At 40.3% G+C, this 25823-nt stretch overlaps 3 protein-coding genes and 1 long non-coding RNA gene across 4 annotated transcripts; 2 read left to right on the top strand and 2 right to left on the bottom strand.

Annotated features, from left to right (window-relative positions):
* Positions 1 to 1241: 1241 nt before the first annotated feature.
* DPM1 (dolichyl-phosphate mannosyltransferase subunit 1, catalytic) lies at positions 1242 to 7694 on the bottom strand. The gene is made up of 9 exons (XM_088528319.1): positions 7549 to 7694; positions 7372 to 7471; positions 6762 to 6795; positions 6602 to 6678; positions 6484 to 6509; positions 5208 to 5303; positions 4238 to 4306; positions 3825 to 3939; positions 1242 to 2098 (listed from the first exon to the last, which is right to left on the bottom strand). Exons 1-9 carry the CDS (start codon positions 7650 to 7652, stop codon positions 1994 to 1996), a joined length of 726 nt encoding a protein of 241 aa, XP_088384445.1. The 5' UTR covers positions 7653 to 7694; the 3' UTR covers positions 1242 to 1993.
* Positions 7695 to 7762: 68 nt separating this feature from the next.
* Positions 7763 to 9483, top strand: MOCS3 (molybdenum cofactor synthesis 3). The gene has a single exon (XM_010213089.2). It carries the CDS (start codon positions 7763 to 7765, stop codon positions 9143 to 9145), a length of 1383 nt encoding a protein of 460 aa, XP_010211391.2. The 3' UTR covers positions 9146 to 9483.
* A 1941-nt stretch (positions 9484 to 11424) lies between these two features.
* LOC148596170 (uncharacterized) lies at positions 11425 to 12182 on the top strand. Its single transcript, XR_015913561.1, has 2 exons — positions 11425 to 11510; positions 12050 to 12182. It is a non-coding gene; the product is annotated as an uncharacterized LOC148596170 (long non-coding RNA).
* Positions 12183 to 22231: 10049 nt separating this feature from the next.
* Positions 22232 to 24906, bottom strand: KCNG1 (potassium voltage-gated channel modifier subfamily G member 1). The gene is made up of 2 exons (XM_010213084.2): positions 23796 to 24906; positions 22232 to 23290 (listed from the first exon to the last, which is right to left on the bottom strand). The coding sequence occupies exons 1-2, from the start codon at positions 24552 to 24554 to the stop codon at positions 22520 to 22522; spliced, it is 1530 nt and encodes a 509-aa protein (XP_010211386.1). The 5' UTR covers positions 24555 to 24906; the 3' UTR covers positions 22232 to 22519.
* Positions 24907 to 25823: the final 917 nt, after the last annotated feature.

Below are 25823 nucleotides of genomic sequence, written 5' to 3'. Positions count from 1 at the left end.
ACTAAAAAGCCTTATTAAAAATGCCTAAGGCTTACTTTAAGTATTTCAATGACTGACCATTTTCAGATGAACAGCTCTTCTTTTACTTTCCCTACACTGAGACCCTAATACCAAATAGGCAATATAATTATTTTGGCAGGATCAGCCCGTCAAAAAGCCTGACATAGTCACCTTGCAAGAATAAACAGAAAGGAAAGCTGGAAAATGAGAGCTTGCTGGACCCACTTCAGTCCTGACATGAAGTTCACCATGTACTAAGGTGGGTTTAGGTACTTTCTTCATGGCCACCTTGCTGCTTGTTGCACAGAATTACCTTAGAGGTAATACTAGAGAAATGCCACAAAACAAAGATAACGTTTGATAAGCAATCCTCTTGTTTACGTATACGCTATTTGTATTGATCCTAACGGAGAGATTTACCTATGACTCAGGAATGCTAAGCATTTAAAAACTGTTGCTGAAATCATCGATGTGTTGAACAGAAGGCAATCTGTCATTTCATTCAATTGTGCCAAGATTTCAAGCCATGCTTACGCTGGGAATCTTGACAGACCCATAACTAAATACTATTGATTAGCCATCACTGTGTTTTTAATGTTGTTAGGCAGAAGGTTGTGCAACCTTGCAGTTGGTTCCCACACAGTCTACTGGAATATATTATTATTATTATATTGCTTATATTGGCAACTAGACATATCTTTATTGCAGGCTCAGATTAAAATTATGGTATTTACACACAGGTGTTATATTTCTAGCTTTATGATATAATTCACAAGGTCAACACGTGACACAGACTACAAACATAAAGTCAAGAAAGACGTGGAATAACTTTTGTTTTCTTTTTTTTAATCATACACTTGAAAGGATTTCTTCTGTAGCACTATCAGAAACAGACTTGAGACATTAAATAACACCAAGAATTATTATTTGAAGCCTTGCAACAAACAATGTTATCTTTATCTAACAAGGTTTGTTACCCAATGTTTTTGAATAGATGTTAAGAATTTATTTTCTAAACAACTTAAAGTGTCAACATCAGTTGTCAGCAAAAAAAGATTTGCAAAGCCAGCAGATGGAGTAAGAGAACATTTCATTTTTCCAAACTTAGCAGCAGGGCCTCAAAAGTCCTTCCTTATTAAGATTTAATTGTGATAATTCTTAAAAAGAGCTAAACATCTATACATTATAAAGTGTATGTTGATGATGTAATCCAATGGCTTCAAAAAAGTTGTTTGTTCATGAACTTCATAACTTAAATATCTCACTAGAACTAAAACTAATATCCAGGTGAATTGTGGTGACATTCACTTAGTTGCCCAAGTCTTGTGATTTTTGTCTTATTCCGTGAAGTACTGAGTGCCTCTTTCTACGTACACCCTGATGCAATGAACATTTTACTTTAGTTGCTTTATAGCTAAGTTGACCTCTACAAGATCATGTTTTTCTCCATTATGTGTTCTAGTAAATGGTTTTCAGTAGTACAAACTTTTATAGTTTTTGCAGAAATATGCCTGTGTTTTATATATGCATTAAGATACGTGTATATATTTGTTCAGGAAAGAAAGAGAACTAACTGGTACATACATATTGAAAGCCCTATCTGCAAATGACAATACAAAGATAAGACTAATTCTGTATTTTTGTTGTCCTTGCTTTTCTTTATTTCAAAATGATCTTTAACTCCTGATGAATAATGATTCTCTTCTAAATGCAAAAGATCATTTAGGTCTATTTACATTATTTTTTTTTTAAAGAACACAAAAATAGCACAGAACATTAGTCTTTATTTTGACTAGTTCAACACACAGTTCATGTATTTTTAGGGGCATATTCTGCAATACAGTATCTTTGCTCTATTACTGTTGATCCATTTAATTATTTTCAGTCAGTCTTCTGGTAATCAGGCAAATTATCAAGCTTCTGCTACAGCATATTAGAAATGACACAGATCTTAGAAAAACATTTTCTAAAAAAGTTAATTTAGGATAAACCATCATGTTGTAGCAAACAAGGTCAAGAGTCCCTTCAAAAAGGAGACTATTTCATTGCCTCCCAGTTTAGATTCTCCATAGACACGGTCCACAAATGAGATAGGAACCTGTTGAAATAAGCAAAACTATTTTAAGATCCCAGATCAAATAATCAGATATTCTGTAAACAAAAGCAGTCTTTGAACTTGGCTTGCTTTAAGCTGGAAAGCACTGAGAATATTTGCTTTCTCACCTCTAAAGATGACCTAAAGGCATTACTGAGTGGCTGGTTACCACACCAATTTGAATAAACTATTCTCAATAGGATCCTAAGTGCACTAAAAGCCTCAGGGCTCAAAATTAATCTTTTATTTCCTCTTTAAATACACTAATTTTGAGTCAATGCCTCAAGAAGGCAAATTATCCCTGGCTGCCTTGAAAAAGCATCCTATTCAATCTCACCACTAACTAGAAGACACATCTGAATATGGCAGTTAATATACGTGCATGTTTACAAGTCATACCTACCTTTGTAGTTTTTAACCATTTTATAGATTATTCAAAAGCTAAAAGATAATTTAAAACATTAATTTTGATTTTATTACGTGCTCACACTGTCCAGATTCACTCACTACTCCAAAAATTTAGAAACATACTGCTTTTCAGTAACGTGAGCAAATACTTTAGCAGCTCACTCTGACCATACTATATTAGAACATGTAAGAACTTCAGTATATGTTTGTGTGTGAAATCAACACACTTCAGGGACTAGAATTAAAAAACAGAAACAAAACTGCATTTGCAAGTGTCATTAAAAATCTGACTGAGACTTCTGCTGGAATTTGCAACCAGAAATCAGAAATTACACACTTATGTGTAAGTGGAACACATGAGCTGTGCCAGGACTGAGGATTTCTCACAATTCTAAGCAGATCGATCTATGGTAGAGGAGAAACCAGGGCATTTGGCAACAAGAAATGACCTAGAAAGGCATAGACTTGCTGCGAGAATGGCTCTGGCTATCTTTGGAGGATTCCTTTGATGATTCTCAAAAGCATCCTAGCAGCTAGGGAGAGCTAAGGGACATGGACAGAAATCATTGAAGACACCAACAGTGCAGGATGTCGGAAGTGACACTTTGTGACTGGTAATGAATGAGTAGTTTGTATCTAATCTGGTAGAAGATACCTAATCTTCCCCAGTACTGGAATTAACCCCCTGGGTAGCTGCTGCACTTCGCCCTTCTTGCGTAAGAGACTGTATCATAAAGATACCAACAAGAACAATTCAGTGAAACCGGAGAGGCAGAAATCAGACTGCAGAGAGTACAGGATAGAAATACTGTGTGGAGTTTTCTTTAATGGCTATATTCATATAGAGAGTTTAGATATGGAAAGGTGCATTAGCTAGCAAGTTGGGGAAGAACAAAGAAATGAGTGATGGAGGACAATAAATCACAAATAGAGTTGGGTTACTGGAGACAGTGAAATGATCTGATAAGAACTAGAGACATCTGTACAGTAAAGGGGAAAGAAAAGGCGCAGAGAAGGTTCATGGTATATTTTGACTTTTTTTTCCTTCCCCTTTGAAGAGTGTGGCAGAATCTTATTAAGAAATAAGAACAGAAGGAGGAAAAGATCCAAGAAGCATATTACACATGATGAATAGTAAGTGGAATTGATGATTTGTCATTCAGCTAAGGTGGAAGAGGTAGAGTTCAACATGTTTAATTTCTTTAAATTGTTGTGAAAATCCTGCTTCCTCTTGGAGGTGGTCAGAATTTTCTAGGCTCCCAGCAATCTGCATGTACATTTAAATGAAAACACAATACACTTATCAATGCTTTTACTATACCTCTCCAATAGTATATCCTAACTGTCTAGCCCGAACAATCATCTCCATCTGGAAGACGTATCCTTTAGAAACACATTTTTCCATTAGTTTCTGTAAGACTTCTTTTTTGTATAACCTGTAAATGATTACAAAGAAAATGAAACCCATGGCATTATTTTTGAATTTCAGAGATCAAGACAGTATGTGTTGGTATCTTAACTGTAATCACTTACATCATTACTACTTTAAAAACTCATCAACAAACTTGTAGGAACAACAGCTCTTGCAATTTAATTTACAATCTCTTACCTGCACCTAAAACAAATTCCATAGTCCTCATTGAAAGAGGGGTGCTCCTATTCCCTCTTTTTTTGTTCTTGTTTAACAGTTTCTTGATCTCTAATAAGCCTTAGGCTTGCAAACCAGATCCATACCTGAAACTCCCAGTTAAGTCAGATGCTCCTGGTCTCAGCAAAACCTGAGTTAAAAAATTGGCACCACGACTGTGAAAGGAAACATGAACATCAGAATTACTTAGTATACACAACTCAAAAGGATCAAGTAGTTTCTGGAAAATAAGTCATCATCATCACATTAGCCAAAAAAGAAATCTTTGCTCATTTTGAAAAAATTATATTCCTAATATGTTCCCAGTACTAGATTTGAGTTGAGAATGTTCATCTTAAAGGCAAACCCCAAAATTTTGTTTTGCAAAGATAGATCATTACACAGATTATTGAATTACTCCTGTGAAGGAAAACACAGTGATTCTTAGAAAACAGACTTAGTTTGGTCCCTTATGGCAGAATAATCAATGCAACTACATATTTTATTACAGTACAAATGAAACACCTTTGGCAAAAGCCATTTTCTTTCTGACTAACATTCAGTGTAACGGGAGAATAAAAAAGCATCTTGGATAAACATCAGACTTGGATTTAGAAGATGTAGGTTCAATTTCAGTTTAGGATGTTTCTACACGTATGGTAAGGATAAGCTTTGCTGATATTTTAAAACTGGGAAAAGTGTCATAGCCTCTGTTTGTATTCCTTCTATGAGGAAGCCAAAGAACTATCCTAAAAGGATGCACTGCAGATCTGTCCACTGTTACACACAATCTCACCAAACTGGTCATATGATTAAGTTATTTCTTGATGTTTCTTTAACTGAAGAATTTGCAAATCATTCATTGCAATCAACAATTCTACTACTTAATATAGTTTGCAATAACAATAGTACTCGTTAAAGACTTTGTTCATCTAACACAGAGTGGCAATTCAAATACCTGTAATATTCCTGGAGGTGAATTGATGGCATCGTGATTTATTGTTTGATTCTGCACTTGAAAGCCTCAAAAATTTCTAAACAACAAATTTAAACACAAACAACATGAAAAATACTAACCTGATTAATTTTCTTTTCAAATCCCAGCCATGTACTCCTCCGTTTCCTTTATATCTTGTTCCAGATACGATATCAAAATTTCCTTCTTTCTGCTTCCTATAAGAAGTTGGTTTTATTGGAGGAAAAAAAAAGCAATCAACAAATAAACAAACAAAAAAACCAATCACTGTATTAATAGAAAAACTGTATTTTACAAGCTTTCAATCAAATCAGTAAAGAAGAAAGCAGGAAAGCAATAGTTATGATGCATTTAAAGCCTGTACATTCTACTATCCTTATAAAGAGCAATTTCAGAGTGCCTTATGATTTGCTTTTATCAACATATTATAATTACTTTTATCAATTATAGAATTCCTTATTTTATCAGAGAATTCAAAAGACTGCTTCATAAATAATTTATATAAACTTATTTATGTACTTTCAAAGCAAAAAAAAAGCAGTCTCTCTAGCATAAAAGGTAGTATAATTCAAAATATAGATTTAAATATTTAATTTACACAAATGCATAATAATGAAAAATAAGAAGCCTGGAACTATCCTCAGCACACCATGCCTGACTGCTGCAGAACCTTACCTAAAAATTTTAGATCTCCAGTACAAGTTAGCAAGAAAACTGAAAATTATGCTACTATTCATTGTAATTGAAGGAAATCAATTTTTTATTGATTTGATTATTTATTTTCAAGATGTAAAGGTTTTATGTGGAATACAACTGATAATTAAAATAATAAATAAATACGTAGAAGTGTTTTCAATGCCTAGCCCTACAGAAATTAAGACCCCTCCCTCTTTTACATCGTTATCCACTACAAAAACCCTCAAACTGAATGCCACATTCACTACTACTTGTGAAATCTCCTTGATTTCAATTAGTTTACAAAATACTGTAAAGCATGTTGCCTTGAATCCAACCTGTTTTTCAATCCTAGAAATTAGCAGGAATAGAAACATTTCAGAAAAAAAAATCTTTACTCATTCAGTCAATCTCCCTACATGCACACATTAAGAGTCCATTAAGATTAAAAGATGCTGTTTAAATATATGCCTGCTTTAAACGTACCGTTTGTTTCTTTAAATTTGGGGAACTTGGTTCAAATTAGGAACTAACATGTTCTGGGTTACCTGGGGACAAATCTAATGAGGTCCAATAACTTCTTCAATTCTTGCAAGTTGTCTTACTGCAGTTAAATAGCTGTACAATGATATAAAGCTTTCAAATACTACTACAAAATGATAAATGCTCAGAAGTCATTCTTATATTAGAACTGGCACTCACCTGATAAACTCTGCAATAAATTTAGGCTGAAATAGAAAGAAAACAGATTAAGAGAGAAGTGTGCAGGTGAAATCAACTATAGCATTTGAAAAATACAATATATAAAATACAAACGTACATGGTGAGAAAGGTCAGCATCCATAATAACAATAAAATTCCCAGTGGCGTGCTTCATTCCATGGATATAAGCAGTGCCTAAGGAAAACAGTACAGAAATAATTTCCATCACTATTTTAACATATGCAGTCTATGCAGCATAGCAGTTCATAAGTACTTACCCAGGCCCAACTTTTTTGCTCGAGGTCTTAGAAGCTGCAGGATATAGTGAAATACACACATATTACATTTTTAAATTGCTTTCTGCAACATTTTATAATGTTATAGAGATATTTTAAAAGATACCTTTTATTTTAAAATATTTAGACAATGCATACAAAGTATCTGACAAAATACATACAATAAAACCATTAAGTAGGAGTTTAGATAAATCACAGAAATTTATTTAATCTTAAATTAGTAATCCTTCAGGAAAAAAAAAACGAAAAGAAAAAAAGAAAAAAAAGTAATCACTGTCATAGCTTAAGGATTTCTCATGTTATACTACTTGAAATACAGTTATAAATCTGAGCAAAAGTCTCCCTGCCATCATTACTTTCAAGGAAGGAAAAACACTATTTTTTATTATTTCGACTACCGTAAATATGTCATTCACTAGAATGCGGCACATGCACAGAGTACCGAAACATGCTCAAAACATTAACTGCTGGTTGTGACTTCCCATGTGCAACGCGGTGCTCAACTGTCACAGCTCCCCGAGCGGCCCTAAACACCCTCCGCGGGGCAGGCACCGAGTCCCTGTCGCGGGGCCCCCGTGTCGCGGTCACTCACGATCTTATCCGGGCCGTAGATCTTGACCAGCTGCTCCGCCACCTCCTGCGTCCCGTCGGGGCTGCCGTCATCGATCACGATGATCTCGAAGTCGTGGCCGCTGCAACGAGGACGGTTTGTGAACGGCCGCGGCGGGGCCCGCGCGGCGCTGCGGGCCGGCCCGCGGGGCGGCGGTACCTGTCGCGGAAGCTGCGCGCCAGCAACCACACGACGAGCGGCAGGTTCTCGCGCTCGTTGTACGTGGGCAGCAGCACCGACACCTTGTCGGCCGCGGCGGCCATGGCGCCGTCCCGCGGCTCCCGGAAGCGGCGCGGGGCGGTGCGCGCGCTGGCCCGCCCCGCCGCCGGGGCGACGGCGGAAGCGGCGGGCGGCCATGGCGGGCAGCGCGGCCATGGCGGGCGGCGCGGAGGCTGCGCAGCTGCGCGCGGAGATCGCGCGGCGCGAGCAGGAGCTGCGCGGGCTGCGCGAGCGGCTGGACGCGCTGCTGGCGGCGCCGCCGTCCCCCGACGCCGCCGCCGCGTTCCCCCGCGAGCTGCCGCCGCTGGCGCCGCAGGCCGCGCTCAGCCCCGCCGCCATCCTGCGCTACAGCCGGCAGCTCGTGCTGCCCGAGCTGGGCGTGCGCGGGCAGCTGCGCCTGGGCCGCTGCTCCGTGCTCGTGGTGGGCTGCGGCGGCCTGGGCTGCCCGCTGGCGCAGTACCTGGCCGCGGCCGGCGTGGGCCGCCTGGGGCTGCTGGACCACGACGTGGTGGAGACGAGCAACCTGCACCGGCAGGTGCTGCACGGCGAGGCCGCCCGCGGGCTGCCCAAGGCCGTGTCGGCGGCGGCGGCGCTGCGGCTGCTCAACTCGGCCGTGCACTACGTGCCCTACTGCGGGGCGCTGAGCCCGCGCGACGCGCTGGCCCTCGTGCGCCAGTACGACGTGGTGGCCGACTGCTCCGACAACGTCCCCACGCGCTACCTCGTCAACGACGCCTGCGTCCTGGCCGGGAAGCCGCTGGTGTCCGGCAGCGCCCTGCGCATGGAGGGGCAGCTCGTGGTCTACAACTACCAGGGCGGGCCCTGCTACCGCTGCCTCTTCCCCGCGCCGCCGCCGCCGCACGCGGTGACCAACTGCGCCGACGGCGGCGTGCTGGGCGTCGTGCCGGGCGTCGTGGGCTGCCTGCAGGCCCTGGAGGTGCTCAAGATCGCCTCGGGAATGGGCTCCTCCTTGGGGCAGACCATGCTGGTCTTCGACGGCCGCGAGGGCCGGTTCCGCAGCATCCGGCTGCGAGGCCGGAGGCCGGACTGCGCCGTCTGCGGGGACAACCCATCCGTCACCTGCCTTCAGGATTACGAAGCCTTTTGTGGGTCTTCTGCGACAGACAAATGTAGGACTTTGCATCTGCTGCCCAGTAAGGACAGGATATCTGTAGAGGAATACAAAAAAGTGTTGGATGAGCAGGTTCCTCATGTGCTGTTAGATGTTCGTCCGCAGGTAGAAGTGGATATTTGCCGCCTGGCACATGCAATCCACGTTCCTTTGAGTAAATTGGAAGAAAAAGATGAAGAATGTCTGAAATATTTAGAAAAAAGAATTTGTGAAGAAAAGCAGGGGGCTAATGGCAAAGCTCTTCCTGTATATGTTGTTTGCAAATTAGGAAATGACTCCCAGAAGGCTGTAAAAATTTTGCAAGAGTTACCTGGCCAGGAGCTTGGTTCTGTGTTAGCTAAAGATATTAAAGGGGGGCTTATGGCTTGGGCCACTAAAATAGACCCAACATTTCCTCAGTATTAGCAATTTACATATTGCTGGAAAAGAACGGATGCTCACTGTAAATGCTCTTTGGTTTCATCTTCTCGGTGTAATTGCTCTATGGGTAAAATGGGGAGCTAAACATACCGTGTTGCTTTTTTAATGGTATTTTTTTAAAAAAAATCATGTATCTTTGTAGATGTTTTAGATTCTGTCTTTATAAAAATGTGAAGTCATCAATGGCAATGGAAGTACATTTCTTGGTTATTATTTAATAGTGAAACTTTGAAAAATTACTTAATTGTTTATTTGAAAACTGAGAATTCCTTCCCATCAGCAGTTACAGCCTACAGAGAGTCAAACCACCAGAGTCACGTTGGAAGTTTTTAACCAGTCTGTGTGTAACTGCACATTGATTAAAGAAAAATGCTGTTATCTCAAGCTAGTCAGTAGTAGTACTAAGGCTGTGATAAGGAATTGCCAAGAAAAGGTTCCTGCCAACAAGACTGTTTTGAGCAGTATCTTTTTCTGTCTATTCTCTCTTGAAGTATTGTATGCAATCCCGGCAGCAAAGTAAGGGTAGTGCTATTGACATAATGACAGAAAAAGTGGAGCAGAGCGAAAGCCAAACTTCAGGTTTGTGCAGCGTTTCTGCGCTGCTGGGCTCTGCTTTGTTGATCCCTGTCTGGCTCAGGTAGGCGGCTGGAAGCTGAAGGGTTTTTAAAGTTCCAAGCACAAGAACTGTGAGTGGAGTTGCCCACGTGGTGTTGGTCGCGTGGTCGTTCACCCAGTTGTGGGGTTGTGATAGCAGCGCCCACAGGCTTCAGAAATTGAGTAAAGGAACTTAAAAAGCCGCCCAACCTTTGCTTGTTGTCTGGCAACAAATGTATTCTGCAACCAGTGTAGAGAGAGTGAAGTTAACTCTTAGTAGGACAAGTTTTAGCATGGAAAATTTGTAAATTTTTCAGAAAATACTCTGTAAAGGCTTGGAAGCTTTCAGAGATTGGTAGGTGAAGAATTTTTGATGTTAAGGATGATAGAAATCATCTTCTCTGGATTGCTGCATTTGAACATGTCGCCTATGTAGTTCTGTGGGAAAGCACCACAGATCAGGGACTAACCTGTTTTTGTCCTGGCATCTGCCTGCTATTGTCAAGCAAGGCAAATCAAGCAGGTCTAGGTTTCAGGCAAGTCTAAAAGGCATCTGTAAAAACTTACCTTCCCTCCTAAACTTAGTTCCTCTTCATTTTCATGGCAGGAGTCTCTCTCTTACCTGAAAACTCCAACAAATTCTGCACTGACAGGATTTACTTCATCCAACTGTTTGGTGTAACAGTCTGTTTAAGAGGTGGCCAAAACTAGTTTGCAAGTTAGTATAGAACAATTTTCATTATCACGAATGTGTCTTTGTTATTATCCTGTTTGTAAGTATAATTTATAGTGAAAACAGTTCAAAAGTACATGCTGGTTTCTTAAAATGCTGCAAGCATGAGTGTTTGTGTATTTAATATGAAAGCTCTAGGTTTTCCTTTTTAAACTATGTCAGAGAAAAATTTTAAGGTTGTTTGCTAGGTGGCACTGCATTCCTTTGGTTTTAAAAGATGCAATCCAGCCTTAGTAAGGACTGAGGTTCCTTCACAAAAATGTATTGCTGTGCAATTAAAAAACTAGAATGAAACTAGGGCAATTTTAATAGCAAGTACTGCATGTATTATATATATTTTAAAGAAAGTAATCTCTTTAGGGTAACTTTCAAAGCATGCTTTTCTAAAGTTGAGGTTTTTCTTTCACAGGCCTCTTGAAAGGCTTTTGCAGCTCGAATGGAAAATTGTACAAAAGGGTTATTAGAAGCATTGGCACAAAATTCAGTATAGCTCTTAAATCTGCTAAGAGTCACTGCTTGTGTCTGGGCCTTGATAGTAACAAAACGACAAATGTTGAATGCTGTAAGAGGAAAGAATTCTCATCATGAAGAAATAAGGTTATAAAGAGGTTTACTGTATGCGGACACCAGATATATAAAAGGATTTCCTTCTGAATTAAAAATACTTGTATTTTTGAAATTGGCTATTATTTTACTGAAACTTTTAGAAAGTTCATTTACAAAAGGAGCAGGTAGCTGTCCATTAATTTATGTATTTGCAATAGCTAATTGCTACTTGCTTTGATTCCTACTCACTCGCTGACAAAATCTGCACTGGCCAGTTTCATTGTGTAAAAACTTGAGTCCTAATAACATCCCGGCAGCATCCATGCTGCAAGGCTCATTAAGCTGTTGGTTTTTATGTTACAAGGTTTTTATTTAAATATTCCCCGCTAGGGCCCAGTGATGTCTGAGGAAAAGCTGTGGCTCACTTGGAAGAGATTTAGATCAGCATCTGAACAAGGAATTGCTTTTTCTTCTGAAGTGAGTATATGTTCAACCACTGCTCCTTTGTGTATGACACTGGGAGCCCTGTCTTTAAGTGATCACTTAATACCAATAAAAGGTGGCAGGTGTTGCTTGTGTGAGAAGGCAAAGGGATTGACCTACAGCAGCCACTTTCATTTGAGCTTGTCTAAGAGCTCCCATCTGAGTGAGAGGAGACAAAAAGCAGGATAGTGTAATATCATCTCTGCACTGCCAAACCCTTTTTGTGCTTTTCAGAAAGAGCAATTACCTCGTGAAATGCCTTACAGCTTGGGGCTGTCATGTAAACACAAGGATCTTAAATAACATTGCTGGTTAGAAAAACAAATAACTACTGAACACAAAGCTTAAAAAGGAATCTGCTGGCTTCTCTTGTTTATTTCTGCTGGAGGCAATGAGTTCTTTTTTTGACAGTTTCTGGGGCAAAGTTTTGGGAAGTTGTTTCCAGTTACTTGTTTAATAAAGTGAAAATTTGCTGCCTGTGGGCGGGTGATTTCTCAGGCTATGAATATGCACAATGTTACCTGTTTTACCAGCATCAGAGCTATGAATCATTTTAATGAATGCAAAACAAGGTGCAGCTTTTTAGTCTCTGTTGTGGTGAAAAGCCCTCACAGCGGGGGAGCTTGCAACTTTATTACTGAAAGCAAAACCACTCGCACATCCGGGCTTGCTGTGGTTGCTCAGGTAAGGTGGCCTCTTCTGTGATTGAAGACTCACTTATGCTCTGAAGCAGTTGACTGAAATAAAAAGCAGGAGCATCTTTTCTCACGGCTTGTTGTTTCCCTTCTCACGCAGATCCATTTCAGAGTGAAGGAAGCATCAGTCACCCCATGCAGGTTACTTCAAAGCTCGGACACATGTTGAGTGACCAAGGTGGAGCCAAGTCAGCCTGCAAAAAAGCCTAAACTTGATAAGTACAAACTGTGCTGCTTTGTTTCACTCCAGGACCTCAGTCCTGCTGGAGCAGTTTTGAAATGGAACTGGAGCTGGGTGAAGGTACACTGCTAAAGTTAAGGGTGGCTGGAGGAGGAGGAAGGTTACGCTCAAATGCTGGCTGGAGACCAGCTGCCTTCACCAGAAGCAGTACCAGACCTTTGCATTTCTACTGGGCATCACCTGGACATAAATTTGCTCCTATATTGAGGCTAGCAAAAGAGTAAAATACTAGCGTGTATTAGGATGGCAAAATTTGGAATATGCCAAGGAAACACTCATGTAAACCACGGGGGGAAAAAAAGTAAATCTGTGTACACAGAATGGTTTGTGGTGTGACCCTTCTGTGGTTTGTTGTGCTGCTGTTTTAATATACTGGCCCCCCTGCTTACCTTATGTTGTGTCTTGAAGCTCTTTTGGGGGAAGATAAATACAGCTCAAGGAAAGCAGCAGAATATGCTTAGACCCATGGTTAGGAAGGAGACTGGGATAAAGATTTCCCAGTGCTGTCTCCTAGAATAACTCTGAGCTGTCCAAAAGAGTAATGAGTTCATGAATAAGGCAAAAGACAAGAAATCCAGGATTTCTGCTTAGTTCTACTCGTATTCTTGGGCGGGATGCTTCCTCCAGCTTCTGTGTGCTGTTTAATTATTACTCTAGTGATCAGATCCAAGGGAAGTCTTTATTTTTTTTTGTGTTATTCTTGAACAGCCCTAAGAACTGTTCAGTTCTCTAGTCTTTTATCACTGGATGGATTAATTTCACCTCTTTACAATATATCTAATTTGACTGACCTAGCTGATTGTTGAAGCCCCCTGAAATATTTAAGTGACAGCACTGTTCTGAGCTCTTGTTTCTTCCTCTTTATTATAAAGTACTTGCAATTCTAATATCTCATGCTTATAACAAAACTAATATAGAACAAAAAGATAGCTTCCATTCAAAACAATATTTGTCCTCTGAATCTTATCCGAAAAGGAAAATGATACAAATTTAGTCTGGTGCTACTGTTGCTCTCTGAGTGCTGATTCTCCAGCCAGAAAAAGAACCTATCTCTGTTCTGCATCAGAACTGCCTAAAAGTGTAATTTCTAATGACAGGCAGAATCAGGCTGTAGCTATGGAATTGCAGAACCAAGATCCAAGTTCTGGGAGGGCCCTGCTAGGTTCAAGGACCTGGGCCATAGCCATAATCCTGGGAAGATGAGTTTTGCCAGCCCTGACTCTGGCATGATGGTTACCTGACCAGAGCAGCAGAAACTCAGAACAAAGGCTGTATGATTTGAGGAAAAAAAGAGCAACTATGGGCTTTATCCCTCTAAGAGCATAGTCCAAAATCCACAGTTTCTCATCATCCTTCTGGTAAGTTCTTGACTGTCTTCTGCAGGTTAGGAAGGAGAAGAAAGAGAATTCTGTTATTGGCTGGCTGGAGATGCTCAGATACCAGAGCAATGGCAAAGAGCATCCTTTCTGCAGGGCCATGGGGTGTGCGTCTGCAGGAGGTTCTGCTCACACCGTCCTTCCCCACGGTCGCCCACGGGAGACGCGGGATCTCCGTGCCCCTGGCACGAGGCCCTTCTGTGCAGGGAGGCTGGGGTTTTATTTACAAGGTGTTCGTGCTGTTGCTAGGAGACCGAATCTCTGCTCCCAAAGAAAGGTTGTTTCTGATATTAAGATGGCTCCTCTCATGTTTAACTAGGAAATTAATGCTGATGTTTTGGTGGGCGTTCACCTGCTCATGAATGTTAAATGGAAATTCTTAATTTATGAAGTATTTCTGTTATGTCACTTTAAGGGTATGAAACAGATGCTAAAGGTTTTAAACATACATATGTTACATATACACACATATATATGTGCATACATACACACATAGCACAGGCATATTCCAGCTATTGTTTGGTAGAACCATTACTGATTTTCAGATTTAGGAACAATTTATAGAAATTACTTGTGTGGCTCTAACACTCCTTTTTGAATTCATACCAGGAGTATTAGGCAGCTTCTCTGGTCGCTCACGAGTGACCATGGCTCTGGGTATAAGACAGCAAGGCTTGAAGAGGACTATGGACCAGATTCTTAAGCATGGCCTGACCAGGAGGAGAAAAGAGCATCTGCTGTCTTCGTTCTCTCCCTTCTCTCTAATCAGTCTCTTGGCTGGGCAGGCTTCATCTGCACCTCTCAGGGGAAGGTGGAATTTTCGTGTTTTTTCTCTTGGAGTTGTGGCCGCTTTCTTACTGGAGATGGCTCATCTAGAGATGACCATTTGTATGTCTATTCTATTTTCATTTTTTCCCCTTCAAAAGTACCAGTAAGAGTAAGAGGATGACAGCCTTTTTCCCGGGCCTGTACTGAGGTTGCCAAGGCCCCTGTACTTGCACTACCCACAAAATCCATAGACATCCACATTTCAAGGCACCTTATCCTCTCTCCATCTCTCCTTATGATTCACTACTGCTGTGATGTCTGCCAGGAACTTTCAACTGAGAAATTTCACAGGGGGCTTTTTAGCAGTGCTGGTTTAGGCCTTCCCTGGCCCCTCACTGCATTTTGCTTTGGTCTGCTTCATGGATTTGTGCAGCCAAATCAGGTCAGGGAATCATTTCTTCTGGCTTTTCAGCAGGATGGATTTCCTGGTCCAATCCATCACACACCAAGATTGGCTGCAAGCTGCACAGGGGCCAAGTGTGGGGTGGGAATAAGCTGCCCTAAAGGGGGAAAGACAGGAAAAGCAAAGGGGAGCCACAACTGCTTAAGCTGTCCTGCCCTCCCCGAAGCCTCACGCTGTTGTCTCTGTAGCCACATGGCAACGTGGCAGTGAGGAGTCCATGCACGGCACACCTGAACCCCCTAACCATGAGGTGTTTGCACAGCCACAGCCAACCGAGTGATGAGTTTTGTGGATGTGTGTGTGTTTGTTTGCTTCCTTTGAAGCAAATCCTGTAGCAGTTCTTAGAAATGAAGTTGTAGCTGGTCAGAGATAGGACTGCCCTTACACAAGCATTGAAATTGTTTGTGTTTTCCTCATGTGACCCTCAAAGTTCTTAATTTTAATCATATAAAGATCCGTTAACTGTTTGAAAACTGTCATCCCTCAATACACCAGCCAGGTGATTAGGGATTTAGGTATTTTATGGGTGTTTATGTAGTGTCTATATATGGTTACATGCTTTTATGAAGCTAAGAAGACAGTGACAGTATCTATACACCATTCTGCACATCTAACAGCCTGGCCTGGCCAATGAGAGGTCACATAAACTGTAAAGGAGATTCAGTATTTGCATATATATTAAAAAAAAAACATTTTAAAGTATTTTCTACTACTTTTTGAAGACTTGACTGGTGTAGAGTGATGCTGATGTTTCCAGGGCTCAGAAGTGAACTGCTAAGAGTGGCCCATAGATGGCAATGTTAGATGCTTAAATCTGGCATGTTCTCCCCAGCGCGCTGCTGCAAACATGATCTTGGCCAAAACAGTGAAACCCAGAATGAATTTAGAGTCTCTTAGTAACTCTTCTAGCAGAACTGACCAAGGCCACCTTCATCGTTTGTCATGTATTTTGAGTACTAGAATTATTTTAACGAGAAATAAAATCATACTCAAGAACAGGAAATAACCACAGAAATCAAATTACAGGGACTTTTTTCTTCTTGTGGTTTTGCATATCAGAAATCTGCATAAAGCTTAAATGTGTGTCAAAGTCTTGTGCAAGTGCTTTAATTACTTGAGTTGTGGATCAGAGTTATGTCTGTATCTGTAGCAGCTACTGCACTTCCACAGTGTTTGACCTGGTTTGCTTTAGGACTATGAAAGTTCTGGCTGATAAAACTCTTTTTTTTTTTTTGTGACATAAAATATGTGACTAATGAAAATGAGCCCCATTGCTGAGTGATGGTTTGAAATAATTGTGTCAAAACATTATCTCTGTATATAGAGATATATAGCTATGGAAACGTGTCAGTCCATGCAACTTTGTTCTTGATAGACACACCGTAACAAGGATATTGTTATATTGAGCAGAAAAATAAACATTGCTAAACTTATTGACCATCCTATTTGCATGGCTGTAAAATTAGCTGGCCAATTTCAGAAATAAATGACGTTGGATTTTAGTTCTAATCTCTAGGACATAGTTGTATTTCAGGTCAGTCACTCGAGCAGGCTAATAATGTAGTTTACAGCCCTGTTTTTCTGCCTTCACAATGGGTATAGGAGTAAAATTATGATCGTAATTAAGTATGACTGTTAAACTGCAGTCTTGAAAAAAAAAGAATGCCCAATAAGGGAGAAACTAAAACTTTAGCTTGACAGTGCCACGTGTGTTTATATGCCCTTGCAGACTTCAGCATTGCACAAGGCTGTTCAGCTCATGTCGAAAGGGCTACAGGGATAATGAATGAATATTTATAAAGTGTAAGAAATACTCTCTAATTATCCTAATTGGCCCTCTGTGTTCTCAGCTATGGCACAACTTTATTTCTGTTCAAGTGGCATGTGCTTCTGGATTATTTCCCATGAGCAAAGAGAAAGTAAAAGCCCTGTTGGATAGGGCCAAAATATCCCGATGCTTTTGATCTTTTCTTCAGTTCTTTCTTTGCCATACTTTCAGCAAGGCTAATAGTGTTCATTATATCTTTGGTGACTTCTCGGGAGCGTTACAGAAGATAGAAGATACTGAAAATGATAAAGAAAAACAACGAGCACAAGGGGAGGAAGTTCTAATTTTATTGTTAATGATTAATAGGCCAAACTCTGAACTTTTTTCAGTTTGGCAACGCAGGCAGAGTTCTTCTTGACTTTTTGTGCTGTATGAATTTATCTTTATTTGTGATGTGTGATTTTACATAGTGCTGTACAGCTACTGACTGATGACGAACAAGAAATCCTGTCCCAAGGACTTACATCCTAATGTGAGAAGACAAGACAGAAGAACATGCACAAAGCTACTGTGCTTTAGTGAAGTGCTTTAGTGAATTGGAGGATTCAGATTAAAATCAGTCTTCTCCTGTTCTCTCTCTAGGTTTTTATATGATCATTGTTAAGTCAATAACACCAAGATCATTTAGCAGTGCTGAAAAGGGATAGTTAAAATGCCATAGATGAGTGGTAAATGGATAAAGTGAGTAAATCTAATGTTAAGCATTTTCAATTTAGCAATAGAAGTTCTGGAGACTATTTTTGGTCATGGTCATTGGCTCACCTCTTGGGGTGAGCTTTAGCTTCATGCCTTCAATCCATCTGGTTTCTACGTGTTGCACTGTTGTGCTCTCAGAATGACCCAGGGGCCACCGAAATGAGACAATCATCTGCATTGTACTTCAGGCAATTCTTTTTTTTCTGTATTTTTGATACCCATGTCATCTTTTGGATAAATAGATACTAAAGTTGCTGTAAAATCTCTAATAAGAAAGCCAACAGCAGCTATTAACAGCAGATCAAGACAGACTGTGTCATACTGTAGCTACTTCTGATGTAGGTGAAAATAATGAGTGAACTCTGACACCTGGGCCAGAGTGAACTGCTCAGGTCAGCTGGCAAATACAGGAATTGGTGTCCCAGTCTTCAATGTCACATTTGTCATTTTACAATTTAATTTCCAATTAAACACAGTCAATTAAAGCTGTATGGATGTAGGAATATCTAGCCTAATTTTCAGCTGGTTGCAAAACCAGGAGTGGCATATGAAGTTCATAGCTTTGTTGTGCTGAATACCTGTTGCTCTCTGCTCATTTTAACTTTCCAGTATTTAATCTAAGGAAAAAATATTCAGTAATTGTGTGGAGCACAGCTATTATGTGGTCAGGTGTGAACTGGTGATCCTGATCAGGACCAAGCTGATCTGTCTGGACCTTGCGTCAGGATTCCTTGTGATGCTTCATATGCAGTGAATGAGATGTGGAAAGGCCAAATGATGGAGAATTAGTGGTGGCAGATGGTGGTGGTTCTGTGCGTTTGAAAAATACAGCTATGATGCACCTAACCTAACACTGCGTTAGATTACATGAGACCTGAATTAAGTACGTAGTTCATTCTAGGCTCCCTATAAATAGAGAAGCAGGGATAATATAAGAGAGAGAATGTATTCTCCCAATGGTGATTCAGATCTTTTAGCAATTAGGTGGCTATTTCAAGCACTTTGGTTAAGTACCTAATATTAATTTTGGTGACCGTTTCTTCTTCTGTAGCCTAAAGGGTGAAGATTGTTTGAGTGGAGAGGTTCTACACAGAGAGATTGCTATGAAACCTTGGTTTTAATTACCGAGCTGCAGCAGTTGGAATGAGTGCCTTCCTGCTGCAACAGTTTTTGCGCTTGCGTCAGCCTGAATACTCAGTTAAACTCTACCCACACAAGTCATGAATGCATGGAGCATGCCAGGCTTCCCTCCCAGACACATGTATCTGCTGATGTGTAAATCCATGATTCAGATCTGCATATTTCTTTTTTTGTTTAATTGGACACTGCTAAAGCCTCTGACTATTCACTGACACTACTAAAGCTCCTAACTGAAAATCCAGAGAATTGAACTACAGTGGGAAAAAAATATAGGAAAATATAGGGGAAAAAAAGGGAAAGATAAAGACAACTCCTAAACACTCCCTAAAGAGAAATTTCTCTAAGAACTTGACCTGCAGTGAATGGCTGTGTAATACAACTCTTACATTACTCCAACTCACCTTGAAAATGATGTTCTCTGATGTACAGCTAAAGAGAAGCCTTGTGGGTTGGTCTCGGCAGCTTGCCAATGTTTCACTCATCAAGTGATTTTTGTTGCTTTTGTTACCATTTTTGAGGAGGTGGGGATACTGAGATAATTTTATTTCCTAATAAATGCTTTATTTCACAGCCAGTCTGCTTCAGCTGGCAGCGCTCATAGACAAATTCTCCCTCAGCTGTTGGTCACATCCCATATTGACCATAGGTTGTCAAACATGCCAATATCCTGGTGACAGTCTTTCTAGTAAGAACGGCAGTCTTTTCATAAGAAGCACATGAAAATGAAAGGCCTAAAACTTTATTAACCAAAATTAGCACAGCTACTGCTGTTTTGATTTCATACTATACATATTACTGCAGTAGACGCAGGGTAATATAAATAGCAATGCAAGCCTATCTCTGTTGGAGACATGCATCACTTCCTAGCAGTGGCAATTTGAACAATTCCTTTGACTTCATAAAAGCACAAAGTGTTTTTATTGGAACTTTCTTGTTGACTGCACATGCTGTTAAAATGAAAAAAAAAAAAAAAACAAGAAAGGAATGATAGATGACTTGGTAGCTGTCAGCTGTGTCAGTGGAAACAGTCAGCTTTTGAATCGATCCATTATTTTCATGAATTTGACTAAAATTTGCGATAATGTACTATAAAGAGACATAATCATCATAAACCTCCAGCCTTCACAGTAGAAGCTGGAACACAGCATGTGGGTTTCATACTAATGTGCTCTTAAGTTGCAGAGCTGGATTTATTTAGCAATAGGGCTACAGTATGCATCACCTCGTGTAAAACATGAGCAAGTTTGTTGCAATGATTCACAGTAAAACATGTTGATGTTCTCACAAGGGATGCATTGCCAAGTACAGAATCACACAGGGGTACATCCTGCACAGTGAATTTGCTCCTGACTTGGGCAGAGCTCTCAAGAGGCAAGACAGGCAAAATGCTTTTAGACCTCAACCAGCATCCAGCTTCAGAGTTCATTTGTTTTGTTTTGTTTTGACAAAGACTGCAGAATGAAGCTATAGTTTTAGCATTATTTTTTAAAAACATAAAATAAACAAGTGTTAACTAAGTGTAAAGACACTGAGAAAATGGCCAAATCTTCAGCATGTGTTATCCAGCATAAAATAGAAATAATATTAGGTTTGGTAACCCTTGATTTCTCCTTATAGTTTCTTATTTATGGCTCAACTTGTCAAAAATATTCATACATAACTCACTGTTGATCACAGGACTAATTTAATTACCAGTTCTTTTTATAATGCTGACACAAAGGTAGAAGGATACATAGTGCTTGTATTGAAGCCAATGCTGCAGATGATAAAACATTTTTGAAATTAGAAAATTTTGGATGAAAAATGTGTCTCTTTTGTCACAATGTTCCTGTTTTTTATCCAACTCTAATTAAAACTGAAGAAGGAGAGTGAAAAGCTGGTTACATTCCTAGTTCTGGCATGTAATTAATTGCCAAGAGCTCAGCCTAGATATTTTAACTCTATGCACTAATGTTCCACAGACCTCTTTACTTATGACAGGGTGAAGACTTTTATAGTCCCAATTATTTCTATTTATGAAATGTATTTTTAAAACTTTTGGAGTTATTCTTTAAGAAAAAAGATACCATACCAACTTCAGATGCAATTTTAAAGACATTTGAGAAAAAAAAACAGTATAGCATGGGCATGGCCATACAGCGTAGGTTGATGAACTAATCCCATCTCTGTTTTAAAAATATGAATCACGGAGCCATCACACATTCTGGCATTTCTAGCAACCTGCTCAAGAAATGCCAGTGAGCAATACTAAGTGTGCAAATTAGGGTAGAGGGGCATTGGTAAACATGATGGAGACTCCACTGTTTTCCTAGCTCTTAACAGTTAATAATGAGTAAAATTTACCAAAAAGAAAAAAAAGAAAAGATGAAACTCTTAAATTTAGCTTTTCTTTACCTCTGAGAACACACACAGTCAAAAAAAAGGGTGCGATTTTTCTGTTAAGTTTCGGGATTTTGTCTCCGGAGCAGTTATGCAACCCAATCACATTCCTTCTAAACTAAATGGGAGGTCTGTCATTAATCTCCATAGAAACAGGTGCCAAACCTGAGCGTCCCTCACCCATGTACTCCCACGGGCTTCAGCCTGGACCAAGACACGTGTGTGCATGAGGAATACACACTTGTGTTTTGGGCACTTAGCTTCCTTCATGTTTCCTATCCTAATTTTTCTCCGTTGCGATGATGTCTGCAGTAATGGTAGAGGTACAGTTAACTAAGTCACTCACGATTGAGGACAGTAAAGTGTGAAGCTGTCAATCCCCCCACCCCATGACTCAAATGATATTTTCTTTTCTCATCATTGGCATCTTCCCACGACCATATATTTTTCGCTCCTTTTGGGAACCGAAGACTCAATGTGAATGGGTAGTAGCCGCACCACCCATTTGCCAAGTAATGGTAGGGTGTTCTCTGGAAACAGTCTTTTAATTCTGTTTCTACCTGAGGTAAAGGAAAAAAAAAAAAAGAAAAACATGGCAACAGATGGTGGGGAACGACTGGCATCTTATCAGGCATATTTCATTTGATTTGCAGCTAGTCACCCCTCAATAACAGTATTAAATGATACAAAACTCAAAGACTTTGTTCCTGGGAATACTGTATTCAATGGCATAAGATCAACACCATAACTTCATCTAAATTTGAAGCTGGTGAGCTATGATTATTTACATTCCTAGCAGGGTTGCCTGGTGATACAAAAAGCTCGATTCTTTGTTTTTTTTTTTCTATTTCGTTTAGGGCAAAAGAAAAGATGCATTTGCCTTTGTGAATGACCGATCTTGCTTAATGCTTTTTGAGAGCAGAATGGGGTGAATATATTGTGTTCCATTGTGCTCCTGCTCCATGGCATTCTGCTTGGAGAGAATTTGATCATTCATTCTGTTCTATTTACATTATACATAAGGACAAAAGAAAAGAGGGATAGTCTGTTTAATGATTATATACAGTCTGATTTGATTGAAAAATGTGTTACAAATGACAACGCAGCCTGTCAAGTACGTAATTATATGTTGTTCCTGGTTTTTCCAGGGAACTTTTAAGTCTCAAAATCCCACTCTATGATCTCGTAGGAAGAGCTGTCCTAGCTATACATTTTGCTTGAGGGGGTCAACAATGTGAGGAAAGAAACAGCATAATAATAGGCTTCTAAAACCACATGAATTCCTACTTAATAGCCACTGTTCTTCATTTTAATATGAGGGTTACCTTTGTAAAACTCCTCTTCTAAAGCAAATTAAAAGATGGAATCTGATACAACAAAACATTACTTGACATTAGCAGAAATAGTAACTTAAATTTCATTCATTGTCCCTAGCCTCAGAAGAGATACTGGGGAATAAAATATCACTCCCCTGTGATGCATTGCTTATCTGCGACTTTGTTTTTAATAAGAATTGTGCTCTCCTGTACATTATTCTTTCCTGTTCTTGCTTTAGCTCAATGTAGGAGCGTGAAAACGTGTGGAAAATGGAAGTGACTGGGAATGCCATGAGGAGGATGCCGCTCAGAATGCTGCTCAGTGCCACCACCTGGCCGGGAATGCTCCTGGGCACCATGTCGCCGTAGCCCACGGTGGTCATGGTGATGACGGCCCACCAGTAGCAGGCGGGGATGCTGGTGAACTCCTGCGAGTCCGCCATCTCGTTCTCCACGACGTACAGGAGCGGCGCGAACAGCGCGATGGCCACGCAGAGGAAGAGCAGCAGGAGGCCGAACTCGCGGGTGCACCTGCGAGCCGTGAGCCCCAGCGTCTGCAGGCCCAGCGAGTGCCGCGCCAGCCGCATGACGTAGAGAATCCGCAAGGCACGGAGTATCCGCAGGACCAGGCCTACTTTGTCCAGGTAGATGTTCCCAGAGCTCGGCTTCTTATAGCCCACCGAGGTGGTGTCTACTAGCAGGGTGATGTAGTAGGGCAGAATGGCTATTATGTCTATTAGGGTCAACGGTCTCCTCAGAAAGGCAAATTTGCTCTTTGCCTGGATGAACCTGAGCAGGAACTCCAGTGAAAACCATGCCACGCAGACAGACTCCACAATGAAAATGTTGTAGCACATCTGGGAACACTCACCCTAGAGGAAAGAGAAGGAGGTTGTAATCAGCACTTGGAGAATAAATATTTTAGTCGGTATAGTGGCAGGAAAAGAGGTGGTTGTTTTTCTTTTTTTCCCAATTAAACCAAAAATACTAAAGAAGTTGAAACTGTAGTAGTGGGGAAACAATCTGACAAACTGCAGCTATGAGCTAAATGCAAAATTTAAAATTAACTATACTTATTCCACAGATGACTTTGCTCAGTTACTTCATGCTTTCTAAGTAGCAAATACAAAGCTTAAAAAGATAATATACCGTCCTACAGAATAATGCACACTAACAACATTTCCTTTGGACAAGAAACTCGATATGGTTGCTTCTCTTACAAGTAATTGAATACAGTCATGTAACACTTCAATATCCTTCATGTTGTTTCCACAGAGGACAGCTACAAAATCCTCACTTAAAACAATAGAATCAGATCCTATATTTGTTATGCTTTTCCTAGCACATACTATTTTCCACCCCAAAAATCTAACTTACCCTTTCCTCCTCCTCCCTTAGGTCAGGCATGGTGCTGATGGACAAGTTCACTGCTGTAATAGTGACAAATAAAACAGACAAACAAGCAAACACCTTCCCAGGGAGGCCAGACTGGGGCCTTTCCACCATGTCTTGCAACTTTTTCATGCACAAGCCGAATTTTGTCTCCTCCACTGTTTCACCCGGGATTTCATTTTCTAGCAGATCATCGTCTCTTTCATTCATTTCTGTAAACTCCTCCATTTTTTGCAGGTATCTCCTCTTACAACACCAGTCCAAATTGTCTTCCTCGATTCCCCAGTAGAGCAGCTCCTCCTGGAAGGACAGCGCACACATCTCACGCAAGAGCCGAAGTTTTCCAACCCGCAAAAAGGTCAGGATGGTCCTGAATGCTCCAGGATTGCGGTCGAAAAAAAATTCATTACATGTCACATCATAATCATCACAGATGTTCAGAATGTCATCAAAATTGTTACAGAATTTCAGTTGGCCCAAACGTGTCAACGGGAATTCATCAAGCGTGGTCCATGGGAGCAAATACTTAATGCCTCCTACATTTATAATAATGTGATGCTTCCGATCATCTGAGTGAATGCCTTTCAGGAGATCTTCTTGTGGGTGAATTAGTCTGGCTCTTTGGTAAAAGACTCCCTTAAGGGTTTCTGTTTCTGGAAAGAATGTGTGGTTGAAGGAATTATCTGAAGCACAGCTCAGGGCACTATAGTCATAATCAGAATTTTCTCCTGGTAAAAGAGTCATCTTGGAAGCTAACTTCACATCACTCCTGCAAGTGTCTTCTGGAACAAAACCAGGTATTTGGCTTCACTGAGTGTTTGGCCTTTTCCAGCTTTTGGAAGAAATATAGTGACTGAAACTTGAAAATATTTCAGGTCGAGGAGATATCTGGAAGGAAAACAGTAGTAGCTGTTCAACCACAGCAGTGGTTTCTAGTGAAGCTGGTTTGATCCTGTTGGGTAGAACTGACTGTCAGGGTTTCTCTCTCATCCTGGAGCTCTGCTTGGTGTGTTTGTCATGTTGGGAGGCTGATCCTAGCTCAAAGGCAGAAGTCTTGGTTCCCAGTGCATATACAGGGGTCGGTCAGGATACGCATGTGGCAAGATTCTCCTGGTTCAGAAGCAAAGTATAAAAATTAAGCTAGTATCGCAAAAATACAGAACTCGTGTGTTTTGTGGAAAACTTTCTATTAACGACTATACATAAAAATAAGTATTTTAGTAGCCATAAACCATGCAGAAATAGAAATCAGTTAAGTTATAAATCACTAAATATACACTTTTAAAAACAGTTACTACAAGACTTAATTTATAGAAAGCCATATGAAAACAATTTTGGAAAAAAGCACACTTGCATTGATGATCACAAACCGTATATACATTTACTGTCCATACACTTAACGTAAGTTTAATGGCATGGCATCTCCTTTCTATAAACTCATTTACAAAAGACTGTTAAGAAATACCTGATTTCTACACAAACATTGCAATATTATTTCAATTATAATTGATATCCTATATGCAGTAACAGCTCTCTGTGCCACTGATGTATTGCACAGTAGCTGAGCATAAAGATGGCCATCTGTCATTGCAGAAAACCAATTTTTAAGACACGACTTTGCAAATTGGGTTCAAATTCTGCTTGCAAAACACTAGTGCAAGGTTTGTGGAATTAAATCATCACAGACTTCAAATGGGTACAGAAGCCAGGGACTGGAAATGTTGAATAACTTCTCTCCCTAATTCAATGATTTTTAAAAATCAGTCTGGAAGTTAGCTCCCATGTAGGGGAGTTACCCAGTCCTGGTTCAAGATCCTTCATCTGTGTGGTCAGCTATGCTTACAGCATGGAACTACTGAGCTTCATTTATTGATAAAAGCATTTATTAGAAAGGTTGCACAATAAATAAAATATGAATATATTCTTTCTTGTTTCAAGTGCACAGAAAAGTGAATAAACATAAATATTGTATTTCACTGACTTCAATAACAGTATATAATTTAGTTCTCTTCC

Source organism: Tinamus guttatus, unplaced genomic scaffold, assembly GCF_059628265.1.
Source record: "Tinamus guttatus ecotype Peru unplaced genomic scaffold, ASM5962826v1 Tinamus_guttatus_pri_ptg000027l, whole genome shotgun sequence".
NCBI lineage: Eukaryota > Metazoa > Chordata > Aves > Tinamiformes > Tinamidae > Tinamus > Tinamus guttatus.
The sequence above is the reverse complement of the archived record's forward strand: the minus strand, read 5'-3'. Positions and strand labels throughout refer to the sequence as shown.

Excerpts from the sequence above, each read along its gene's own strand:
- KCNG1 (XM_010213084.2), bottom strand. The coding sequence starts at position 24,554 with ATGACTCTTTTACCAGGAGAAAATTCTGATTATGACTATAGTGCCCTG. Across the intron at positions 23,291-23,795 it reads TAAGGGAGGAGGAGGAAAGG|GGTGAGTGTTCCCAGATGTG; the intron begins GTAAGTTAGATT and ends TCTTTCCTCTAG.
- DPM1 (XM_088528319.1), bottom strand. The coding sequence starts at position 7,652 with ATGGCCGCCGCGGCCGACAAGGTGTCGGTGCTGCTGCCCACGTACAAC. Across the intron at positions 7,472-7,548 it reads GCGCGCAGCTTCCGCGACAG|CGGCCACGACTTCGAGATCA; the intron begins GTACCGCCGCCC and ends TCCTCGTTGCAG. Across the intron at positions 6,679-6,761 it reads AGCAAAAAAGTTGGGCCTGG|GCACTGCTTATATCCATGGA; the intron begins GTAAGTACTTAT and ends TGTTTTCCTTAG.
- MOCS3 (XM_010213089.2), top strand. The coding sequence starts at position 7,763 with ATGGCGGGCGGCGCGGAGGCTGCGCAGCTGCGCGCGGAGATCGCGCGG.